A 19,360-nucleotide genomic window follows, 5' to 3' on the forward strand; every position below is an offset into this window, starting at 1 on the left:
AAGGTCCTTTAAAAACTGGACTATTAGGGGTCCTGGAGTGATAAACACGGTCTTGTAACTATAGGATGGTGGCTTCATTTAAAAATGTTGTGTTCTTCCAAAAAGATTTAAATTAGTTTGTGCTAGCGTACCTATTGGTTCATTTCTTTTGAGATAAGTTCACTTATCTCTTTGTAGAAGTCAGTTCTGTAAATATTTGAATGCATAGCTGTTAAAAAATTGAAGGAAAAAAAGATGCAGATTCATATTAAATCTTAGATGTTTCCAAATGGTATGACATGCACTTTACATATTTCAGAAGTGGTGTTGCACTGGACTATCTGATAAACTATTACACGTTGTAACAAATAAGCGCATTAAAGTGTCTTAAAAATGTAACTTTATTTATGTAGTAAAGACAAATTCATTGACAGCTTTTTATGAGTCGCTCAGGCTGGGGAACATATATGACGCAGTGGCCATTATCACCACCTAGACATTCTTCCCCTTAAAATCTGTGTTTATAATAAAGTTGTACAAGTGGGTAAAGTAAATACAATCTAAATGAAGAAGAGATACAAGTAAGCACGTAAGAACAGCCAGCGATTGAGCTTCCATGTAGTGTCATCTTGTTAACATTAAGGTTTTGATGAAGATTCAATTATCAGCTTGTGCGTAGCGTACATCTCACCTACGGTTACCTGAAATCAAAACATAAAAGATTGATTGTAATTGATAGAAACTCAAAAAATATTATTACAATGAGTACTGTTTTTTCATCAGACACAGAATTCTTTATGATGGTTCTCTGAACTCGTAAGGCAAATGTGAATACAGTTTAAAATCAAGTTTTGCAAAAGAAAAGTTTTATATATATATATATATATATATATATATATATATATATATATATATATATATATATATATATATATATATATATATTATTTTTTTTAAATAGCTTTATTGGAGCATTTCGAACTTGACATCAAGCAAAAACAAAAAGTTTACAGAATTATGCGAGCAATGAAAAGTTTTATATTTTTAAAGTGCAACTGAGGTCATTATGTTAAAATAACCATATTCATATTTACCAGTACAATCATTTCTCTGAGCTCCAGCTATGTGTTCTGGCCACTGAACTAGACATAAATGTCTCACAGAAGTCAGAGGGTGTGGGGATTCCTCACACCTATGTAGAGCACAATTCCCTTCTTGTTTTAGACAATTCATAAAAGTCTGTGCCAAGCAGGGCGGTTGTTTATATTGTGTTTTACTTAACGTGGGCAGTAATTCACGTATAGGTTAATGTAAAGCTGTTTTTCTCTCACAATCTTGCAGAACCATAACAACGCTGAAGAGTTATTATCAAAGCTGGAACATGTGAAGGCATGCAGAATGCTGCTTCACGCAAACACATTAAACTGGCAATATATAGTGAAAGTATGCAAAGATGACTAAGGGCTCGATTTATCAAGCTTCTCTATCTATCTTTTGACTGCAGGTTCAATCTCCCCAAACTCGTCCAGCTGGGGAGATTGACAGCTCCTAACCATGCGTGACTGGCTGTACGTGTGCTCCCCTGCCCGCGTACAGCCAGTCACGCATGGTTAGGAGCTGTCATTCTCCCCAGCTGGACGAGTTTGGGGAGTGGTTGCACGTGAGCACACAGGAGTGCATTTGTGCAATGGTAAATGCAGGCAGCGGATTGCTGCCCGCCAGAGAAGAAGCCTAGCAGACACAGGCGAATATGTATGCCCCTGTCTGCCATGGGATGATAAATGAAGCCCTATATGACTGCCTTTCATAACTGTTTTCTTTAGGCTTCATATTGACCCTCAGCTGAAGAAACCACAGAAATGATTCTCTCAAGCTTACAGAGTTGCCTGTATACTGGGACCACTTGCAAAGTCACAAGCAGGCACCCTGATAATTGGCAGGAACTGGATAAGCCCTTGCAGTAGCAAGTATGTTTTAATAGGTTGTTCCAAGTAATGAAGGGGAATATGTAGGGGGTGCTAATTCTTACACAATTTTTTGGGAGGCATTTCAGAGGATATTTACCTACCAGTACTGATACGATCCAACAGTACACTAAAAACTAACAATACAGTCACATAATTATGGTTAAAAGCAAGTTAGCAATTTCTAATATATTCAAAATCAAAATTATTGTTTGTAGAGAATGATAAGGTCTGTAAAAAAAATCTTTTAAATTATAAGACAGTGATGGCAAACTTCCTAACACACAAGGGCCACAGATCAAGATCAATATTTAAGAAGCCTTAAAGGGACCGTCATCACCAAAATTGTTTTTGTTTAGAAAGCTAGATAAGGCCTTTAATACCCATTCCGCAGCTTTGCACAACCAATATTGTTATATTAATATACTTCATAACATATAAACATCTAAATGTCTGCCCGTTTCTAAGCCACTACAGACAGCCTCTTATCACATGCCTTTTTATTAGCTTTTCACTACAGGAGACTGATAGTTCATGTGCACCATATAGATAACATTGTGCTCATGCCTGTGGGTTGTGGCTTTTGGAGTTGACTGTCTCTTTAAGTGTTGTATATACATTTTATGGCTACGAAAAACACAAATAATATATTTCCTAACAATGCCCATATTTTAAATCCTACTTTTTCCTGGGGCCACAAAAATTAGCACAGAGGGCCCCCAGTTGGCCATCCCAGCTATGAGTTACTAGCAACATAGTATTCAAAAATGCATGTGGATGAGTTTCTTTGCCACATCTAAGAGTGTAAATATTTGTCACAACAAACCTAATTTTCTTTTTTTTTTGGGATTACCTGCTATGCAATACAACTCTTGTAGTTAGCCATATTAGTCACTAAGTATTAACACTGCAGGATAAGATGTTTTATGGTGAATGACATTTGAAAACCCTGCAGAAAGTCATGCAAGACATTTTGCACCAGTTACTGAACTGAAATAAATCCCCTTTGCTAGTAAATCAAGTTGTGTAATATGAAGGATATTACACATTTTAGTGAGACAATGTATTAGGCTAGCAAGATTGCATAAGAATTTAAGAACAAAGTCCATTTATTTGTCACATACAAAAAATATAAATATAAAAGGTAACAATGCAGGTAACAATACATTTTCTGGACATATAAAAACAAATATATATATATATATATAGCAAAAATAAAACCAAAAGAAGAGGTAATGACTTTTTTCTATTAGACAACACATTGCACATATGTTTATAAACTAAGCAAGCAGTTTTGGCCAAGTGCCACAAATGACAGAGATTAACAGTTCCACCATAATTCATTTACTAAAAGCAAACAAGTGCTGCTATTGCCTTCACACTGCTTAGCAACTAAACTGAATAATACAATTTAAATGGTTGCTTTGAATGAAAGTGTTATAATTTGATTGTGAATGATTATTTCCCCCTATGTTCAGTGTACAAGAAACATGAAACCTATTTCAATATTTCCTGCTTTCTACAGTTCCTTGCAATGACAACTTCTCCATTAGCTGTTTTCTTGGAATTGTCGTCCAGTGGATTAACTGACACAAGTGCAATATTTTATCCTTTTAATTATTTTTAAAAAGTTGTAAAAGAAACAACTTTGGGCTCCATGTACGAAGCAGCGAAAGCTGCTCCGGAGCTTTTGCGGGGCAGGTTCGCATATGCGAGCCTGCTTCCCGCAATGTAAGAAGCAGCGGTCATTAGACCGCTGCTTCCTACACCCTACGCCACCTCTTAGGTGGCGAAGCAAAATCACCGAGAGCTCGCTCGCTCTCGGTGATTGACAGCCCCTTCAGTCGCGTGATTGGTCGCGCGACTGAAGGGGCGGGCATTACACACTCCGCTGAGTGTGTAATGATACATACGGGCAAGCGGATCAATAGATCCGCTGCCCGTGTGTAGCGGAGGCGGGTGGACAGCTTCGCGAGTTAAGAAGCTGTCCGCCCGCCTCTTAGTACATGGAGCCCATAGATATTTTCCACTCCAGTGTGTGTGTGTGTGTGTGTGTGTGTGTGTGGAGGTGGGTTGATCATGATTTCAGCCAATTATCTCCCTTTAAGAATACCGGTGATACTTAGGGCCTGATATTCAATACATTGTCAGTATGGAGAGAAATCACGCAAAATCTTTGGGATTTTGTTTAGCCCTTGTATTGTAATGTAGGAGTCGCTGTTTCACATAAATAACACTACATAGCAACATAAACATTTCTCAAAGTAAAATTTGTGCTTATAATTGTTTTAAGGGCCTCGCTGTTCCAACGAGACTTCTTAGAATATGTCACCTGAGCGGCGAGGTTTTAAATATCAGGACAAAGCAAGGAGGCAGCACACAAGGAATCCGTAAAAAAAGTGGAACTTTATTCCATTAAAGAGAGAAGATACGCATTTTAACCCCTTAAGGACCAGCGACATACCCTGTATGTCGCTGGCCTTTTTTTGGGACTTGTTTGTTTTATAGTGCGGTCTTGCCACCAGCGTTGAGACTGCTCTATTCCACAAAGCCTGCTGGAGGGAGGGCATTAATAGCGTGTTCTTGCTAGATTTGTGCTATTATGCCCTGAAAAAACCCTTAACGACCAGTGACATACAGGGTACATTGTGGTCATTAAGGGGTTAAATATCAGCCCCTGGGTCTTGTCACTGGTTTTGACATGTATGCACAACTTGAGAGATACCAGAGAAGGAAAGGTTATTTTTGTTTTCAGCGGGTGAGGGATGCTTTGGGCTGTGAATGGTTGAATGAACAGATGATTGAAATAAGCTGACTATAATACACAGCAATTGCTTTGTGCAGGAGGAAGCGGTGAAATCATAGAGTATCCTTGCAAGAGTTCTTTGTATAAGCATGCCAGATAAGAAAAAACTTAAAAAGGGACATGATACTGAAAATGGTTTTCTGTATTTGCTGAAATAGAATGTTTAAAAATATACTATATTGTTTTGCAAAAGATCATTACATTTGGGATCTTATACCCAAGCAGTGAAGTCCACAGATCACTATGTTCAGGGGGGGCAATACACAGTTAAAGTGATGGTAAACTCATGTAAATTACAATTACATATTTACATTAGTATGTTTACAAATTAAAAAAACGCATTATCCTTTTTTTTATATTTATATGCATTTTATTGTAAATTTTAATTATCTTCTATAACCTTTTTGCGCCGCATCTCTCTGCCCCTCTTATCTTTCTCTAACACTATTCTGTGCTTTGTCCTGTCTCCACCCTCTATTCACGTCAGAGTGTTCGCTCGCTCCCGATATTACTGGCACTGTTCCAAGTAAAGAATGTATCGTATACTAATAGTATACGATACAGTGCTTACTTTAGCGTGCCGTGCGTGCCGTATGGAAAATAACAAAACACGCATGCGCCACATATAACTTGCACGCGCAAAATCTTCTAAGGATTTATAGGCTGTTGATTGGATCTTACGATCTAAGGTTTTGCTCGTTAAGGCGCATGCGCAAAAAAATGTATTGCAGGAAGCCTGTCTGGCGACAGGATTGTTCATTGGACACAGAGTTGAAAAATCGATGTGACATCACGGTGGGATGGCGATTTTACGGAACCTATATATTCTTTGTTATTAAATTGTAAGTAAATGTATATATGATGTTTAAATGGAAATTTCGTGTGAAGATGTATTGTAAATCGACAATATTGATAAAATATTATGCCTATACTGAGTTTACCATCCCTTTAAAGCAGAAATCACGCAGATCAGGCACTGTGACAGAACTTTTCTGCCAAATATGCCTAGTGAAGAAAGTCTTGGAGCCAAGTGGCTAATAGAACCCTCTTGAGGTCCAGAAAATGGACAAAGAAGCAAGTCTAAACTTTTGAGTGGCCTTTATGCAAAGAAAAAAAAAAAAAGTACTCTCACATCAAGGTTTTGAAGAAGCCACTCTCAAAGCTTCAGTATGCACCAATTTTCATATAGCTGCATGTAATAGATACTACAATAAATAAGAATATGCACAGATACAGATATGACAATCCAGTATAAAACCTTTTAAAAACTTACTTAGAAACTCCAAGTTTAGCACTGTTGATGAGGTTAGGTTAGGACACCCACTCAAAGAGGCTGGGAAAGTAGGAACAGTCAGACACTCCCCCCTTCCCTGCCTATGAAAAGAAAACCAGGAGTCTGTAGACCTCAGTATACATCTGAAACGTTGGGGCTTGGTTAGGAGTCTAAAAAACATAATTTATGTAAGTACTTACCTGATAAATTCATTTCTTTCATATTAGCAAGAGTCCATGAGCTAGTGACGTATGGGATATACATTCCTACCAGGAGGGGCAAAGTTTCCCAAACCTCAAAATGCCTATAAATACACCCCTCACCACACCCACAAATCAGTTTAACGAATAGCAAAGAAGTGGGGTGATAAGAAAAAAGTGCGAAGCATAAATATAAGGAATTGGAATAATTGTGCTTTATACAAAAAAATCATAACCACCACAAAAAAGGGTGGGCCTCATGGACTCTTGCTAATATGAAAGAAATTAATTTATCAGGTAAGTTCTTACATAAATTATGTTTTCTTTCATGTAATTAGCAAGAGTCCATGAGCTAGTGACGTATGGGATAATGACTACCCAAGATGTGGATCTTCCACGCAAGAGTCACTATTGAGGGAGGGATAAAACAGAATTTATGTTTACCTGATAAATTTCTTTCTCCAACGGTGTGTCCGGTCCACGGCGTCATCCTTACTTGTGGGATATTCTCTTCCCCAACAGGAAATGGCAAAGAGCCCAGCAAAGCTGGTCACATGATCCCTCCTAGGCTCCGCCTACCCCAGTCATTCGACCGACGTTAAGGAGGAATATTTGCATAGGAGAAACCATATGGTACCGTGGTGACTGTAGTTAAAGAAAATAAATTATCAGACCTGATTAAAAAACCAGGGCGGGCCGTGGACCGGACACACCGTTGGAGAAAGAAATTTATCAGGTAAACATAAATTCTGTTTTCTCCAACATAGGTGTGTCCGGTCCACGGCGTCATCCTTACTTGTGGGAACCAATACCAAAGCTTTAGGACACGGATGAAGGGAGGGAGCAAATCAGGTCACCTAAATGGAAGGCACCACGGCTTGCAAAACCTTTCTCCCAAAAATAGCCTCAGAAGAAGCAAAAGTATCAAACTTGTAAAATTTGGTAAAAGTGTGCAGTGAAGACCAAGTCGCTGCCCTACATATCTGATCAACAGAAGCCTCGTTCTTGAAGGCCCATGTGGAAGCCACAGCCCTAGTGGAATGAGCCGTGATTCTTTCGGGAGGCTGCCGTCCGGCAGTCTCGTAAGCCAATCTGATGATGCTTTTAATCCAAAAAGAGAGAGAGGTAGAAGTTGCTTTTTGACCTCTCCTTTTACCGGAATAAACAACAAACAAGGAAGATGTTTGTCTAAAATCCTTTGTAGCATCTAAATAGAATTTTAGAGCGCGAACAACATCCAAATTGTGCAACAAGCGTTCCTTCTTTGAAACTGGTTTCGGACACAGAGAAGGTACGATAATCTCCTGGTTAATGTTTTTGTTAGAAACAACTTTTGGAAGAAAACCAGGTTTAGTACGTAAAACCACCTTATCTGCATGGAACACCAGATAAGGAGGAGAACACTGCAGAGCAGATAATTCTGAAACTCTTCTAGCAGAAGAAATTGCAACTAAAAACAAAACTTTCCAAGATAATAACTTAATATCAACGGAATGTAAGGGTTCAAACGGAACCCCCTGAAGAACTGAAAGAACTAAATTGAGACTCCAAGGAGGAGTCAAAGGTTTGTAAACAGGCTTGATTCTAACCAGAGCCTGAACAAAGGCTTGAACATCTGGCACAGCTGCCAGCTTTTTGTGAAGTAACACCGACAAGGCAGAAATCTGTCCTTTCAGGGAACTTGCCGATAATCCTTTTTCCAATCCTTCTTGAAGGAAGGATAGAATCCTAGGAATCTTAACCTTGTCCCAAGGGAATCCTTTAGATTCACACCAACAGATATATTTTTTCCAAATTTTGTGGTAAATCTTTCTAGTTACAGGCTTTCTGGCCTGAACAAGAGTATCGATAACAGAATCTGAGAAACCTCGCTTCGATAAAATCAAGCGTTCAATCTCCAAGCAGTCAGCTGGAGTGAAACCAGATTCGGATGTTCGAACGGACCCTGAACAAGAAGGTCTCGTCTCAAAGGTAGCTTCCAAGGTGGAGCCGATGACATATTCACCAGATCTGCATACCAAGTCCTGCGTGGCCACGCAGGAGCTATCAAGATCACCGACGCCCTCTCCTGATTGATCCTGGCTACCAGCCTGGGGATGAGAGGAAACGGCGGGAACACATAAGCTAGTTTGAAGGTCCAAGGTGCTACTAGTGCATCCACTAGAGCCGCCTTGGGATCCCTGGATCTGGACCCGTAGGAGGGAACTTTGAAGTTCTGACGAGAGGCCATTAGATCCATGTCTGGAATGCCCCACAGCTGAGTGACTTGGGCAAAGATTTCCGGATGGAGTTCCCACTCCCCCGGATGCAATGTCTGACGACTCAGAAAATCCGCTTCCCAATTTTCCACTCCCGGGATGTGGATAGCAGACAGGTGGCAGGAGTGAGACTCCGCCCATAGAATAATCTTGGTCACTTCTTCCATCGCTAGGGAACTCCTTGTTCCCCCCTGATGGTTGATGTACGCAACAGTCGTCATGTTGTCTGATTGAAACCGTATGAACTTGGTCCTCGCTAGCTGAGGCCAAGCCTTGAGAGCATTGAATATCGCTCTCAGTTCCAGAATATTTATCGGTAGAAGAGATTCTTCCCGAGACCAAAGACCCTGAGCTTTCAGGGATCCCCAGACCGCGCCCCAGCCCATCAGACTGGCGTCGGTCGTGACAATGACCCACTCTGGTCTGCGGAATGTCGTCCCTTGTGACAGGTTGTCCAGGGACAGCCACCAACGGAGTGAGTCTCTGGTCCTCTGATTTACTTGTATCTTTGGAGACAAGTCTGTATAGTCCCCATTCCACTGACTGAGCATGCACAGTTGTAATGGTCTTAGATGAATGCGCGCAAAAGGAACTATGTCCATTGCCGCTACCATCAACCCGATCACTTCCATGCACTGAGCTACGGAAGGAAGAGGAACGGAATGAAGTATCCGACAAGAGTCCAGAAGTTTTGTTTTTCTGGCCTCTGTTAGAAAAATCCTCATTTCTGAGGAGTCTATAATTGTTCCCAAGAAGGGAACCCTTGTTGACGGGGATAGTGAACTCTTTTCCACGTTCACTTTCCAGCCGTGAGATCTGAGAAAGGCCAGGACGATGTCCGTGTGAGCCTTTGCTCGAGGGAGGGACGACGCTTGAATCAGAATGTCGTCCAGGTAAGGTACTACTGCAATGCCCCTTGGTCTTAGCACCGCTAGAAGGGACCCTAGTACCTTTGTGAAAATCCTTGGAGCAGTGGCTAATCCGAAAGGAAGCGCCACAAACTGGTAATGTTTGTCCAGGAATGCAAACCTTAGGAACCGATGATGTTCCTTGTGGATAGGAATATGTAGATACGCATCCTTTAAATCCACCGTGGTCATGAATTGACCTTCCTGGATGGAAGGAAGGATAGTTCGAATGGTTTCCATCTTGAACGATGGGACCTTGAGAAATTTGTTTAAGATCTTGAGATCTAAGATTGGTCTGAACGTTCCCTCTTTTTTGGGAACTATGAACAGATTGGAGTAGAACCCCATCCCTTGTTCTCTTAATGGAACAGGATGAATCACTCCCATTTTTAACAGGTCTTCTACACAATGTAAGAACGCCTGTCTTTTTATGTGGTCTGAAGACAACTGAGACCTGTGGAACCTTCCCCTTGGGGGAAGTCCCTTGAATTCCAGAAGATAACCCTGGGAGACTATTTCTAGCGCCCAAGGATCCAGAACATCTCTTGCCCAAGCCCGAGCGAAGAGAGAGAGTCTGCCCCCCACCAGATCCGGTCCCGGATCGGGGGCCAATATTTCATGCTGTCTTGGTAGCAGTGGCAGGTTTCTTGGCCTGCTTTCCCTTGTTCCAGCCTTGCATTGGTCTCCAAGCTGGCTTGGCTTGAGAAGTATTACCCTCTTGCTTAGAGGACGTAGCACTTTGGGCTGGTCCGTTTTTACGAAAGGGACGAAAATTAGGTCTATTTTTTGCCTTGAAAGGCCGATCCTGAGGAAGGGCGTGGCCCTTACCCCCAGTGATATCAGAGATAATCTCTTTCAATTCAGGGCCAAACAGCGTTTTCCCCTTGAAAGGAATGTTTAGTAGCTTGTTCTTGGAAGACGCATCAGCCGACCAAGATTTCAACCAAAGCGCTCTGCGCGCCACAATAGCAAACCCAGAATTCTTAGCCGCTAACCTAGCCAATTGCAAAGTGGCGTCTAGAGTGAAAGAATTAGCCAATTTGAGAGCATTGATTCTGTCCATAATCTCCTCATAAGGAGGAGAATCACTACCGAGCACCTTTATCAGTTCATCAAACCAGAAATATGCGGCTGTAGTGACAGGGACAATGCATGAAATGGGTTGTAGAAGGTAACCCTGCTGAACAAACATCTTTTTAAGCAAACCTTCTAATTTTTTATCCATAGGATCTTTGAAAGCACAACTATCCTCTATGGGTATAGTGGTGCGTTTGTTTAAAGTAGAAACCGCTCCCTCGACCTTGGGGACTGACTGCCATAAGTCCTTTCTGGGGTCGACCATAGGAAACAATTTTTTAAATATGGGGGGAGGGACGAAAGGAATACCGGGCCTTTCCCATTCTTTATTAACAATGTCCGCCACCCGCTTGGGTATAGGAAAAGCTTCTGGGAGCCCCGGCACCTCTAGGAACTTGTCCATTTTACATAGTTTCTCTGGGATGACCAACTTTTCACAATCATCCAGAGTGGATAATACCTCCTTAAGCAAAATGCGGAGGTGTTCCAACTTAAATTTAAATGTAATCACATCAGATTCAGCCTGATGAGAAATGTTCCCTGAATCAGTAATTTCTCCCTCAGACAAAACCTCCCTGGCCCCCTCAGATTGGGTTAGGGGCCCTTCAGAGATATTAATATCAGCGTCGTCATGCTCTTCAGTAACTAAAACAGAGCAGCCACGCTTACGCTGACAAGGGTTCATTTTGGCTAAAATGTTTTTGACAGAATTATCCATTACAGCCGTTAATTGTTGCATAGTAAGGAGTATTGGCGCGCTAGATGTACTAGGGGCCTCCTGAGTGGGCAAGACTCGTGTAGACGAAGGAGGGAATGATGCAGTACCATGCTTACTCCCCTCACTTGAGGAATCATCTTGGGCATCATTGTCATTATCACATAAATCACATTTATTTAAATGAATAGGAATTCTGGCTTCCCCACATTCAGAACACAGTCTATCTGGTAGTTCAGACATGTTAAACAGGCATAAACTTGATAAGAAAGTACAAAAAACGTTTTAAAATAAAACCGTTACTGTCACTTTAAATTTTAAACTGAACACACTTTAATACTGCAATTGCGAAAAAACATGAAGGAATTGTTCAAAAATCACCAAATTTTCACCACAGTGTCTTAAAGCCTTAAAAATATTGCACACCAAATTTGGAAGCTTTAACCCTTAAAATAACGGAACCGGAGTCGTTTTAAGCTTTAACCCCTTTACAGTCCCTGGTATCTGCTTTGCTGAGACCCAACCAAACCCAAAGGGGAATACGATACCAATGACGCCTTCAGAAAGTCTTTTCTAAGTATCAGAGCTCCTCTCACATGCGACTGCATGCCATGCCTCTCAAAAACAAGTGCGCCACACCGGCGCGAAAATGAGACTCTGCTTATGCTTTGGGAAAGCCCCTAAGAAATAAGGTGTCTAATACAGTGCCTGCCGATATTATTATATCAAAATACCCAGATAAAATGATTCCTCAAGGCTAAATATGTGTTAATAATGAATCGATTTAGCCCAGAAATGTCTACAGTCTAAATAAGCCCTTGTGAAGCCCTTATTTACGATCGTAATAAACATGGCTTACCGGATCCCATAGGGAAAATGACAGCTTCCAGCATTACATCGTCTTGTTAGAATGTGTCATACCTCAAGCAGCAAGAGACTGCACACTGTTCCCCCAACTGAAGTTAATTGCTCTCAACAGTCCTGTGTGGAACAGCCATGGATTTTAGTTACGGTTGCTAAAATCATTTTCCTCATACAAACAGAAATCTTCATCTCTTTTCTGTTTCTGAGTAAATAGTACATACCAGCACTATTTCAAAATAACAAACTCTTGATTGAATAATAAAAAACTACAGTTAAACACTAAAAAACTCTAAGCCATCTCCGTGGAGATGTTGCCTGTACAACGGCAAAGAGAATGACTGGGGTAGGCGGAGCCTAGGAGGGATCATGTGACCAGCTTTGCTGGGCTCTTTGCCATTTCCTGTTGGGGAAGAGAATATCCCACAAGTAAGGATGACGCCGTGGACCGGACACACCTATGTTGGAGAAAATAAAGACAGCCAATTCCGCTGAAAAAAATCCACACCCAAAAATAAAGTTTAAATCTCATAAAGAAAAAAACTGAAAATATAAGCAGAAGATTCAAACTGAAACAGCTGCCTGAAGTACTTTTCTACCAAAGACAGCTTCAGAAGAAGAAAACACATCAAAATGGTAGAATTTAGTAAAAGTATGCAAAGAAGACCAAGTTGCTGCTTTGCAAATCTGATCAACCGAAGCATCATTCCTAAACGCCCAGGAAGTAGAAACTGACCTAGTAGAATGAGCTGTAATCCTTTGAGGCGGAGTTTTACCCGACTCGACATAAGCATGATGAATTAAAGATTTCAACCAAGATGCCAAAGAAATGGCAGAGGCCTTCTGACCTTTCCTAGAACCGGAAAAGATAACAAATAGACTAGAAGTCTTTCGGAAATTCTTAGTAGCTTCAACATAATATTTCAAAGCTCTAACTACATCCAAAGAATGCAATGATTTCTCCTTAGAATTCTTAGGATTAGGACATAATGAAGGAACCACAATTTCTCTACTAATGTTGTTAGAATTCACAACCTTAGGTAAAAATTTAAAAGAAGTTCGCAACACCGCCTTATCCTGGTGAAAAATCAGAAAAGGAGACTCACAAGAAAGAGCAGATAATTCAGAAACTCTTCTGGCAGAAGAGATGGCCAAAAGGAACAAAACTTTCCAAGAAAGTAATTTAATGTCCAATGAATGCATAGGTTCAAATGGAGGAGCTTGAAGAGCCCCCAGAACCAAATTCAAACTCCAAGGAGGAGAAATTGACTTAATGACAGGTTTTATACGAACCAAAGCTTGTACAAAACAATGAATATCAGGAAGATTAGCAATCTTTCTGTGAAAAAGAACAGAAAGAGCAGAGATTTGTCCTTTCAAGGAACTTGCAGGCAAACCTTTATCCAAACCATCCTGAAGAAACTGTAAAATTCTCGGAATTCTAAAAGAATGCCAGGAAAAATGATGAGAAAGACACCAAGAAATATAAGTCTTCCAGACTCTATAATATATCTCCCTAGATACAGATTTACGAGCCTGTAACATAGTATTAATCACAGAGTCAGAGAAACCTCTTTGACTAAGAATCAAGCGTTCAATCTCCATACCTTTAAATTTAAGGATTTGAGATCCTGATGGAAAAAAAGGCCCTTCGACAGAAGGTCTGGTCTTAACGGAAGAGTCCACGGTTGGCAAGAGGCCATCCGGACAAGATCCGCATACCAAAACCTGTGAGGCCATGCTGGAGCTACCAGCAGAACAAACGAGCATTCCTTCAGAATCTTGGAGATTACTCTTGGAAGAAGAACTAGAGGCGGAAAGATAAAGGCAGGATGATACTTCCAAGGAAGTGACAATGCATCCACTGCTTCCGCTTGAGGATCCCTGGATCTGGACAGATACCTGGGAAGTTTCTTGTTTAGATGAGAGGCCATCAGATCTATTTCTGGAAGTCCCCACATTTGAACAATCTGAAGAAATACCTCTGGGTGAAGAGACCATTCGCCCGGATGTAACGTTTGGCGACTGAGATAATCCGCTTCCCAATTGTCTATACCTGGGATATGAACCGCAGAAACTAGACAGGAGCTGGATTCCGCTCATACCAGAATTCGAGATACTTCTTTCATAGCCAGAGGACTGTGAGCCCCTCCTTGATGATTGATGTATGCCACAGTTGTGACATTGTCTGTCTGAAAACAAATGAACGATTCTCTCTTTAGAAGAGGCCAAGACTGAAGAGCTCTGAAAATTGCACGGAGTTCCAAAATATTGATCAGTAATCTCACCTCCTGAGATTCCCAAACCCCTTGTGCTGTCAGAGACCCCCACACAGCTCCCCAACCTGTAAGACTTGCATCTGTTGAAATTACAGTCCAGGTCGGAAGAACAAAAGAAGCCCCCTGAACTAAACGATGGTGATCTGTCCACCACGTCAGAGAGTGTCGTACAATCGGTTTTAAAGATATTAATTGAGATATCTTTGTGTAATCCCTGCACCACTGGTTCAGCATACAGAGCTGAAGAGGTCGCATGTGAAAACGAGCAAAGGGGATCGCGTCCGATGCAGCAGTCATAAGACCTAGAATTTCCATGCATAAGGCTACCGAAGGGAATGATTGTGACTGAAGGTTTCGACAAGCTGATATCAATTTTAGACGTCTCTTGTCTGTCAAAGATAGAGTCATGGACACTGAATCTATCTGGAAACCTAAAAAGGTTACCCTTGTCTGAGGAATCAATGAACTTTTTGGTAAATTGATCCTCCAACCATGATCTTGAAGAAACAACACAAGTCAATTCGTATGAGATTCTGCTAAATGTGAAGACTGAGCAAGTACCAAGATATCGTCCAAATAAGGAAATACCACAATACCCTGTTCTCTGATTACAGACAGAAGGGCACCGAGAACCTTTGTAAAAATTCTTGGAGCTGTTGCTAGGCCAAACGGCAGAGCCACAAACTGGTAATGCTTGTCTAGGAAAGAGAATCTCAGAAACTGATAGTGATCTGGATGAATCGGAATATGCAGATATGCATCCTGTAAATCTATTGTAGACATATAATGCCCTTGCTGAACAAAAGGCAGGATAGTCCTTACAGTTACCATTTTGAATGTTGGTATCCTTACATAACGATTCAATATTTTAAGATCCAGAACTGGTCTGAAGGAATTCTCCTTCTTTGGTACAATGAAGAGATTTGAATAAAACCCCAGCCCCTGTTCCAGAACTGGAACTGGCATAATTACTCCAGCCAACTCTAGATCTGAAACACATTTCAGAAATGCTTGAGCCTTCGCTGGGTTTACTGGGACACGGGAAAGAAAAAATCTCTTTGCAGGAGGCCTTATCTTGAAGCCAATTCTGTACCCTTCTGAAACAATGTTCTGAATCCAAAGATTGTGAACGGAATTGATCCAAATTTCTTTGAAAAAACGTAATCTGCCCCCTACCAGCTGTGCTGGAATGAGGGCCGCACCTTAATGTGGACTTAGGAGCTGGCTTTGATTTTCTAAAAGGCTTGGATTTATTCCAGACTGGAGATGGTTTCCAAACTGATACCGCTCCTGAGGATGAAGGATCAGGCTTTTGTTCCTTGTTGTGACGAAAGGAACGAAAACGATTATTAGACCTAAATTTACCTTTAGATTTTTTATCCTGTGGTAAAAAAGTTCCTTTCCCTCCAGTAACAGTTGAGATAATAGAATCCAACTGAGAACCAAATAATTTATTACCCTGGAAAGAAAGGGAAAGCAGAGTAGACTTAGAAGACATATCAGCATTCCAAGTTTTAAGCCATAAAGCTCTTCTAGCTAAAATAGCTAGAGACATATACCTGACATCAACTCTAATGATATCAAAGATGGCATCACAAATAAAATTATTAGCATGTTGAAGAAGAATAATAATGCTATGAGAATTATAATCTGTTACTTGTTGCGCTAAAGCTTCTAACCAAAAAGTTGAAGCTGCAGCAACATCCGCTAAAGATATAGCAGGTCTAAGAAGATTACCTGAACACAAGTAAGCTTTTCTTAGAAAGGATTCAATTTTCCTATCTAAAGGATCCTTAAAGGAAGTACCATCTGCCGTAGGAATAGTAGTACGCTTAGCAAGAGTAGAGACAGCCCCATCAACCTTAGGGATTTTGTCCCAAAACTCTAATCTGTCAGATGGCACAGGATATAATTGCTTAAAACGTTTAGAAGGAGTAAATGAATTACCCAAATTATTCCATTCCCTGGAAATTACTTCAGAAATAGCACCAGGGACAGGAAAAACTTCTGGAATAACTACAGGAGATTTAAAAACCTTATCTAAACGTTTAGATTTAGTATCAAGAGGACCAGAATCCTCAATTTCTAATGCAATTAGGACTTCTTTAAGTAAAGAACGAATAAATTCCATTTTAAATAAATATGAAGATTTATCAGCATCAACCTCTGAGACAGAATCCTCTGAACCAGAAGAACCATTATCAGAATCAGAATGATGATGTTCATTTAAAAATTCATCTGAAAAATGAGAAGTTTTAAAAGACTTTTTACGTTTACTAGAAGGAGGAATAACAGACATAGCCTTCTTAATGGATTGAGAAACAAAATCTCTTATGTTATCAGGAACACTCTGAGTATTAGATGTTGACGGAACAGCAACAGGTAATGTAACAGTACTAAAGGAAATATTATCTGCATTAACAAGTTTGTCATGACAAACAGTACAAACAACAGCTGGAGGAACAGATACCATAAGTTTACAGCAGATACACTTAGCTTTGGTAGCTCCATTACCAGGCAGCGATTTTCCAGAAGTATCTTCTGACTCAGTTTCAACGTGGGACATCTTGCAATATGTAATAGAAAAAACAACATATCAAGCAAAATTGATCAAATTCCTTAAATGACAGTTTCAGGAATGGGAAAAAATGCCAGTGAACAAGCTTCTAGCAACCAGAAGCAATAAATAATGAGACTTAAATAATGTGGAGACAATAGTGACGGCCATATTTTTTTTAGCGCCAAAAAAGACGCCCACATTATTTGGCGCCTAAATGCTTTTGGCGCCAAAAATGACGCCACATCCGGAACGCCGACACTTTTGGCGCAAAAAAAACGTCAAAAATGACGCAACTTCCGGTGACACGTATGACGCCGGAAACAGAATTTTTTTTTTGCGTCAAAAAAGTCCGCGCCAAGAATGACGCAATAAAATGAAGCATTTTCAGCCCCCGCGAGCCTAACAGCCCACAGGTAAAAAGTCAAATTTAAGGTAAGAAAAAATTGATTTATTTATATGCATTATCCCAAATATGAAACTGACTGTCTGAAATAAGGAATGTTGAACATCCTGAGTCAAGGCAAATAAATGTTTGAATACATATATTTAGAACTTTATAAAAAAGTGCCCAACCATAGCTTAGAGTGTCACAGAAAATAAGACTTACTTACCCCAGGACACTCATCTACATGTTGTAGAAAGCCAAACCAGTACTGAAACGAAAATCAGTAAAGGTAATGGTATATATATAAGAGTACATCGTTGACCTGAAAAAGGAGGTAAGAGATGAATCTCTACGACCGATAACAGAGAACCTATGAAATAGACCCCGTAGAAGGAGATCATTGAATTCAAATAGGCAATACTCTCCTCACATCCCTCTGACATTCACTGCACGCTGAGAGGAAAACAGGGCTCCAACCTGCTGCGGAGCGCATATCAACGTAGAATCTAGCACAAACTTACTTCACCACCTCCATAGGAGGCAAAGTTTGTAAAACTGATTTGTGGGTGTGGTGAGGGGTGTATTTATAGGCATTTTGAGGTTTGGGAAACTTTGCCCCTCCTGGTAGGAATGTATATCCTATACGTCACTAGCTCATGGACTCTTGCTAATTACATGAAAGAAATCTGCACAATGTTATTTAAAAAATAAGCAAAACTATACATTTTTACAAAAACACTCCCAGATGGCCTATATAATTGGATCATCTACAAAACACTTATGCAAAGAAAAATCTAGTGTACAATGTCCCTTTAAGAATAGGACATAAAAAAAGAACCATAATTTCTTGGTCAATAGTATCTGAAAATACTACTTTGGGAAGAAAGGAATGGTTGGTATGAATAAATGTAAGGTGCTGATGAAAAATCAGGAAAACAGGGTTTACAGGAAGCTCAGAAACTCTTATGGATGAATAAGCGGCCAAGAGAAAAGAAACCTTCCAAGATATAAGATGGAGGTCTCTACCAGGGTAACAACTAGATAAGAAGCTATAGAAATACCTTTATCTCGCACAATGGAAATGTTTTTAGAACCTTGGTAAATACTCTGGGTGTTGTGACTAGACTGAATGGAAGTACCACAAAATGTTAATGTCTATTTAGGAAGGCAAAACTGGGGAATTGTACATGATCTCGGAATAAAAATATGTAGATAGGCATATTTTTATTTTATCATAGATATGCATTGACCCTCCTGCATTAAAAGAAAACTAGTGTGAATCTTGAACGTAGCTACCTTTACAAATTTGTTCAAAGTTTAGAGATCTAAAATAGGTAGAAACGTGTTCTTTCTGTGGGACTATAAACAGGTTGGAGTAAAATTCCAGATTCAACTCTGAGGCTGGAACTGTAACTATAACTCCAATTGATTCTAGATTGACAATAATGGCATCTAATTCTGGGCTGAACAGAATGGAAGGGATGAAAGTCTAAAGACCGCTGCTCCATAACCCTGTCCGCCTGCTCTGATGAGGCGGACAGGAATCGCCACAATTCAACCCGATTGAGTACAATTGGGTTGATTGACACCTCCCTGCTGGCGGCCAATGATTGGCCGCAAATCTGCAGGGGGCGGCCAATCGGCCGGCTGAATACGAAGAGCGTATTGCTCTCCGCATTCAGTGATGTCTGTCGGACCTGATCCGCACTGTTGGATCAGGTCCGAGAGACATTTAATAATTCGGCCTCTATGTCTGCTGATTATAACAGCTATAGCAACGACTTCATCACAAATAAAGCTAATTGCGTTTCTAGGAGGTTCAATCGATTCTGTATCTCCTCTTCATTACAAATCAGAACATCAGACCACAGTAGCTGTTGCTACACAAGGAATGAGTTAGTCCAGCAAAAATTGTAATTGCTTCACCCACTTTAGGAACTGTTTCCCAAATTTTCATCTTCGCAGAGAGGAGGGAAAACATAGCAGACAAAACAAAAAAAGAACACCTGGTTTGCTCCACTCTTTAGAAATTATATCAGAAACTGAGTAAGGTACAGGGAAGCTTGTAGGCTGTATGGGAGCTGCTTAAAAAATG

General features: G+C 40.4%; 1 protein-coding gene across 1 annotated transcript in view; it reads right to left on the reverse strand.

The window, feature by feature from the left end:
* Nucleotides 1-362: 362 nt before the first annotated feature.
* Nucleotides 363-19,360, reverse strand: part of LYRM4 (LYR motif containing 4) — a 384,769-nt gene continuing 365,771 nt past the window's right edge. The window contains exon 4 of the mRNA XM_053714700.1: nucleotides 363-680. Within this exon, the coding sequence (XP_053570675.1) occupies nucleotides 618-680 (63 nt within the window). The 3' untranslated portion in view covers nucleotides 363-617. The remainder of the gene's footprint in view (nucleotides 681-19,360) is intronic.

Source organism: Bombina bombina, chromosome 5 (genome assembly GCF_027579735.1).
Source record: "Bombina bombina isolate aBomBom1 chromosome 5, aBomBom1.pri, whole genome shotgun sequence".
NCBI classification, from domain to species: domain Eukaryota; kingdom Metazoa; phylum Chordata; class Amphibia; order Anura; family Bombinatoridae; genus Bombina; species Bombina bombina.